Below are 7,012 nucleotides of genomic sequence, written 5' to 3'. Positions count from 1 at the left end.
GCTTTGTTTGTTTCATAGTTAAGCAATAGAAAAGATATGTCAATTTCAAAGCAAGTATGTTTCATATGCGCGTGCACAAGTCTGAATGAAGTGCATGTGTTGACCAAACGATAATATCGGCATGCACTAATTATCCTCACAATTTGAAGCCCACCAAAATTGATTAAAAGTTAGAAATTTACAACGAAACGTGATACAAGCTGGGGTCTTACCAGGGTGTTACGCTGGTGGTGTTTTTATATCCCGGATCCCTCTGATTCTATACAATTTTCCATTCAGTTTTAAACGAATACAGTTTCCAGTCCACTAATGTTACGCTATGATCATCAACAAGGCGCAGGATCAGACGCAGACAGTATTGGCATGGTGATCCCAGTATGAGCTGCTTTTCGTACGGTCAGCTCCACGTGGCCCTGTGTGTATGTGTAAACTTCCCCATTATAATCTGTATAATAAATATATATATATATATATATATATATATATATATATATATAATCTAACTGCCTCCGTGGCCGAACGGTTACCATGCCGGACTGCCACGCAGAGGCCCCAGGTTCGATTCCCGGGCCGGGAGAAATATTTGTATGGCCTACATTTATTTCTCTCGTGAGTTTGGGTGTAATTTATGGTTGTCTATGTGTGTGTCCATGGCACCCGCGACACAGGGTTGCCCTAGTGCGGGGCTATGTTGAGTGTGTGCGTTATTATAAAAAATAATAATAATAAATATGTACCTACGTAATAACCAACAGTCCCTTTTTTTGAAATTAGTAGGATCTGTAACCGATACATGTTGACGCATATCAACGCGTCCCAAGCAAATAGTCGTAACTCATAAAAGCAACATTTCGAGAAAGAGATATTTAAACTTTTGATGTAGGTTTAAGCGTTTCATACAAACACGTACCGACACGTACGTTACGGAATAATTATAAGAGCGTACTTTGAGCTGATGCACGTCACAACTGACAGTAGTTAGCGGTTCAGTATTTTTATTGATGTGATACTTTGTTACGACTATGCTAATGTATATATTTTTTTAAATACCAAATTTTTTTTTAATTGGGGTATGAGCGTTACCTCAATATTGTTAAATTCGACATCTGTTTGGAACATACCCTTCGTTACTGCCGGCTGATCGAGTGCCGGGTAAGGCGCATCCCCAGCTTGCCACTGTGGTGAAAGGATTCCTAGGGTGCGCCAGACGTACAAGAAAGGCTGCCAGTAATTTTTTTTATGTTATTGTATTTGTATGTTATAGTGTTACTTAGTTAAAGTTAAAACAAATACAGTTTGATAAAATATTTAATAAATGTATAAAAAAGTACGAGTATAACAATAGGAAGATATTGCTATGGTGTGTTTCTAGCAGTTCGCATAAAGAAATGAAATTGCGCTCGACGATTTACGGAAGCAACTCAAGAGGCATTCACCATGATTTTATTTAATAATAAAGCCATAATTGTTCAGTGAATTACAGTAAATACTCATCGTCATACTCGGCACCATCATCGTATGTATCGTAGTCTGTTATCTACCCAGGATGCTGCGAGAAGCCATTGAAATTAAAAAACATTCTAATTTCTCCAGGGAAGATGGTTTCTCCGTACCACCAGTTTGGGATCCAGTCCCTTCGGTACAATTGGTCTATTTTCCCGATCGGTCCACTTTCACCATTCATCTATTTTCCTGATCGGTCCACTTGTTTTTCCCGATTCGTTTATTTCCCATTTCGTCTACTTTTCCGATCGGTCTACTTTCCCGATAGGTCTAGTTTAATGATGCGTCTACTCAGATAATCTCAGTACAGAGTACTAAAAAAACCGACTCAAAAGTTCGTGGAATTACATCTATTTGTCAAGTTTTATTGAAATCGGTTACCGGAAAGTGCGCGAATCCGGATTCACGTTCTAGTTTGCCACCCTTAGAGATGGAATATTTTCTTCAAATTTAAATGCACCACTCCCCTCTTTCCAACAAAGAAGCATCATCAAAATCGGTTCCCAAATGCCGTTGAGTTATAGCGTACACGTTTTGGAGTCTGTTAAAAACGAACTGTCTACTTGATTTTGTTTTTTCAAATCATGGTTAATGTAAAGCGGTCATCAGTATCAAAAATATAAAAAATGTACTCCATGACAACTCTGCAATTATGCAATTACAAACTGCCTTTGAAAATATGTAAAACGAATTTTTTTTTTTAAATTTTATTAACTTACATAAATTTTTAGGAATTTGCAAAGTGGATTATTTTGACAAGTGGACCGATTGAATTCGAAATTAGACGAAATGATTCGAAAGTAGACGAAATGGGAAATGGACGAACCGGGTAAAACAAGTGTACCGATCGGGAAAGTAGACGAAATGGGAAATAGACGAATCGGGAAAGTGGACCATTTGGACAAGTGGACCGATAGGGAAAGTAGACGAATAGTGAAAGTGGACCGATCGGGAAGGTAGACCGATTGTACCGAAGGGGTATTTCCTCTGATGAAAAATCCTAAATAGACATAAGACTGCAGTACTAATTAACTCTTACTTTGCGGAAGTTAGTTGGCCGTCCATAATAACCGGAAATAAGTCACTCTCGGATCCGCTGACGCCGCACTCTTACTTTGCGGAAGTTAATTGGCCATCCATAAGAAACGGAAATAGGCAAGTCTCGGAACCGCTGATGCCGCATCGGCAGATTTAATATGCTTTAATTTATTCTAATTTCTATTATTAATTAATAATAAATTTAACTTTATAAAAATTCATTCTATAAAATAATTCGTAACACGTAATGTAACGTAAATCGGAATGTTTCTTTGTAAAATTAAAAATAAGGTATTTAATTAATAATAAAAAAATAGGGTGGTTTGCATTAATATTCTGTACCACCTCAGTCAATCGTGACAATGGCAGCTGTAAAGGGCCCATAACGTTGGTTTGTTTGAAAAAAGAAAAATAATTTCATTTCCTAAACTAACTTCTTATTTCTAATGAAAACAATATTATTTATATCTGCTTACTCTATGTCTAACTAGTTTTAATTATCATTCAATTAAGCTTTGAAAGTAAACCAAAAGGCTCATTAAAAATGAAAATAAAAAGCTCTTTAAAAATAACATTTAATTTCATTAAAAACAATTTGGCCTTATACTAAAATATGCACTAATTAAGTATAATAAAAACTTGAGACGACTGAAATGGTCGATCTCCACTTATCATCACGTATTTGCACCGCACCCTATTTAATCACTAAAAGCAAGTTCTATTTACTAAACGAGCTGATAAATGGATTTCGACCAAAATGACCCGCACTGGCGGTGCGCTACTGTGGGGCAGAACACACACGAAACCACATAAACGTGTTTATCAATCGCATTCTAGCTCGAGTCGTTAAGTGTTATTGTTAAGAAACCCAATGAATACTGCCGCCGTTAGTTGAAAGGGCGCTTGTGACAACAACTCAAAACTGAGAAAATAATATTTAAAGAAATGAAATGAGAAAACATCTGCTGTTTCCAAACAGAAAAAAACGTACACACTTTCTGTAGACGCAGTAAGATAAACCTATATTATACGCAAAATTTAGAATTAAAATATTTTATTATTTATGCTTCATTATTTAATGATGACCCTTTTTCCATTTTCAACTTAGTAAAACAATGTTCGTAAAAATACTCAATACTAGGTAAGGTGCCCACCGTGCAAGTAACCACTTATGCCTTTTCAACTTAGTATAATTAAAACACTATTGTTAACGTCAGTGTAATGATAAGATGAAATGGCAGTATGTGGTTACAATGTCTTTCCAATGTCGTAGCTTGACATTTTCTAGATTTTTATTGTATAAGTGAAAGGTAACATTGGAAATACCTTTTAGTTTAAATTGCTCACATACATTGTGTAACCGTCATCTGGGAAATTAACACTTTTCAGTAACTACATACAGAGTATAATAGCTCTGAGGAAGATTTAGAAAGTTAAATGATACTTGCGTCTTTTCGTTCCTTTATTTATATGATTTATTAAAAACTTATATCATTGAAATATGTAGTTAAAACGAAATGACGTTTATATGCAATTACGGCTTTTTACCAAGTTGTTTTGTAAATGGGTCCATATAACTTATTTTGACCATAAAATGTGGGTACTTACGCCCTTTTCTCTTATGGTAACTTCATGCCTAATCCACCTAGGAAAAAAATGTAAACAGTGGCGCATTCGTCTTTTTTTTTGCTGATCACAGCAATACAGCTTTTTCAACTTACGGCGGCAGAATATTTTATTGCATCGCAGTACCACGTGTGTAAGTGGACTGAGCTTAGCTAATGAGTGCATTACTTAAATTGTATAATAAAACTTAAACTTGTTAACAGTATTTGGCCTAAACCCTCCGCTTTGAGGAGTCTCGTACCCAACTGGGGCGTGTATGATTCTCCTACAGTTTTTGTAACTCGTTAACATAAGCCACTTATTATCACAGTCTCTTACTATCTAGGTAATTTTATGGTTGGACCCCACTAATTCGCAAGGAGCGATACCGTCGTAATCGATTCAATTGGCCGCGTATGTATGCTGTATAGCGCGTTAGCACGCGCTGTCGCATGCAAAGTGCTTACATGCGGTGCAATAAGTGTACATGGATGATGCGATCGCGTGCTTACAAATGACGTCCAACCCCTAAACTGAAAAATACATTTGAGTCAATATCCTACGTAGTCTAACGTCATTTGGATTTTGCTATAAATATTGAAAAAAAAAAAACCAGGTGTATACACTGCTGAAATGTAAGTCAATGTTAAGAATAAATTTGTATTGAATGGATATACAATTATTTTTTGAGAAATTACTACACTAGCTCGTTATAATTATTAATACAAAGATTCGGAGAGACGGCCGGATTCATACCGACGTCTTCTAGCAAATCGTGCCAGACCCTATGCCAGCTAAGCTACGGAACGAACCAACGGACCTTACGAATTTTTCCATGTGCTTATTGTCGTGTCTTTGTATTTGGTTTTTCAACGAACTTGTAGCCGTAACGCCATCTATGAGAAATCTATGAAAGTATTTCGTCACTCAGTTAGGTAACTTTACAGCTACCAGCCCTGGCGAGAGATGTCGCTATTATCTGTAATTAAATTTGTATTTAATTAAAAAGTCGTTGAAAAACCAAATACAAATATCCAACAACAAGCACATGTGAATAGGCATTTTTTACACATCGTTGCTTAACATCAGGTGAGATTGTGGCCAAGCGTGTGTCTATTATATATTAAAAAAAAAGCATGGGAAAACTCGTGAGGTCCGCTGGTTCGTTCTGTGGCTTAGTTGGCATAGCGTCAGACACGGTTTGCTAGAAGACGTCGGTTCGAATCCTGCCGAATCGAAGGAATTTTTTCTCAGTGTTCGATCTTTGTATTAATAATTGTATAAATGTTAAGACTCTTCAACGTTCACGCAGGGTTTATTTGCTATATTGAAATGTAACAATTCATATTTTTATGCGTGCATTGCTGACAAATATGCGTTTATTTATTACGTGCTCTAACTATTAAAAATTCTAATTTCAATATTTTTTCTTATCTACAGCAATAAATTCAATTACCATCTAATATACACGATAAAACTTATTAACCTGTCGTTAGTATAAATTTATATTAAAATATTGTAAGGATAAAGCAAATTCATTCAATTACCACGTACTATACATTTTCTGCTTAGAAATAATTGCGGACGTACAAATTGGGAGAAACCTATGTAGTCAGTGTGAATTATTCATAAACGTGAAACCTTTAAAAAGGTTTTCATTGTTTAGAAAGTATCACAAACTTGTATAAGCTGATCGTCTTATTTCTATAAAATGTAATAAAAAAATGCGAATTTCTAGGGATCAAAACCAACCTTTGTATGACAGATCAACAAGTATTTAGATTACTCAACAGTAACAAAATGTTACATTATACGTAAAAGTAACTGTCAATCAATATATTGCCTTATGATATTGGCGGCTTCAATTTCCCCTAACTCTTCTAAATGCATTGCTAATGCTCTCGATGTTAAATTGTCGCCCGATTCCTGAAACAAAATTAGCATGAAATTAATTATTTCTGCGAATGAACACGTATTAGACCTGTGTCGATCAATCAATCCTGATGACCCGGGTCGATCACGACACATGCGTTATGTGATCATAATATGTTCGATGATTTAGCGAGTCATCGTCAAATAAAATAAAAGAATAGCCGGCGTTATCCATACAAATCTGTGCAATAAGCGCGCTCTAGTTGATTTGTTTATTATCACTACAAATTAGAGAAGCTTTGATAATAATAATAATATTTTTTTCGTACTTTACATATGCAGGTTACACATAATGTTACAAATACTAAAGACGTACAACATAATTTACTTTATTATTTATATATGAACTTCCAACTCCTGAACTAGGTATTAGACCTGTGTTTCAGGAGATTCTCTAAATCAAGGCATAAACATTTTAAACAATTATGCACTGTGAAAATTTTGTGGTTCCAATAGGATTATAATACCTACATCAGTACAAGAAAAAGTTATAAATATGTAATCTTCTAAATTTAAATACTCTTAACACAATTTAAAATGTCGTTATAAGAAGCTGTTTGGTCGCTTCATGGTTTAATGTTAATAACCATGTGACCAATCTTTGCTTAACTTCGAATTTGCTAAACGTATAAATATGTACAATTTTATTAACCTTATTGTAGAGTCTTGGGCTCAGAGCAAGAAATTGACGACTCGAAAATGCGGTGCGAATTTGTACTAGAGGACAGACAAGACAACTAGATCTACGTAGAATGGTTTTTTGTCCAAGGGTAACACAGAGTGACGGCGAAACACGTAAGATATATAACTGCCTCACTGTTAGAACTCTACAATCTAAGTAAAGTTCTCTTAGGAAATGAAACTATTTTTCCGGATTTAAATCGCGTATATTTGTTTTTCAAACAAACCGACGTTCTCAAAGTTCTCTTGTCGG

The 7,012-nt window shown here is 35.3% G+C and overlaps 1 protein-coding gene across 2 annotated transcripts in view; it reads right to left on the bottom strand.

The window, feature by feature from the left end:
* Positions 1–3,115: 3,115 nt before the first annotated feature.
* LOC113231728 (embryonic polarity protein dorsal-like) overlaps positions 3,116–7,012 on the bottom strand; it is a 59,971-nt gene continuing 56,074 nt past the window's right edge. The window contains exons 22-23 of one of the 2 annotated variants that reach the window (XM_026466215.1): positions 5,990–6,072; positions 3,116–4,808 (exon numbers count right to left, since the gene is read on the bottom strand). In XM_026466215.1, coding sequence (XP_026322000.1) covers positions 4,793–4,808; positions 5,990–6,072 — 99 coding nt within the window. In that variant the 3' untranslated portion in view covers positions 3,116–4,792. Of the gene's footprint in view, positions 4,809–5,448; positions 6,073–7,012 lie in introns of those variants that run through there. The other variant, XM_026466216.1, reaches the window with a different exon arrangement.

This window comes from Hyposmocoma kahamanoa, unplaced genomic scaffold, assembly GCF_003589595.1.
Source record: "Hyposmocoma kahamanoa isolate Upper Pololo Valley unplaced genomic scaffold, ASM358959v1 66, whole genome shotgun sequence".
NCBI lineage: Eukaryota > Metazoa > Arthropoda > Insecta > Lepidoptera > Cosmopterigidae > Hyposmocoma > Hyposmocoma kahamanoa.
The sequence above is the reverse complement of the archived record's forward strand: the minus strand, read 5'-3'. Positions and strand labels throughout refer to the sequence as shown.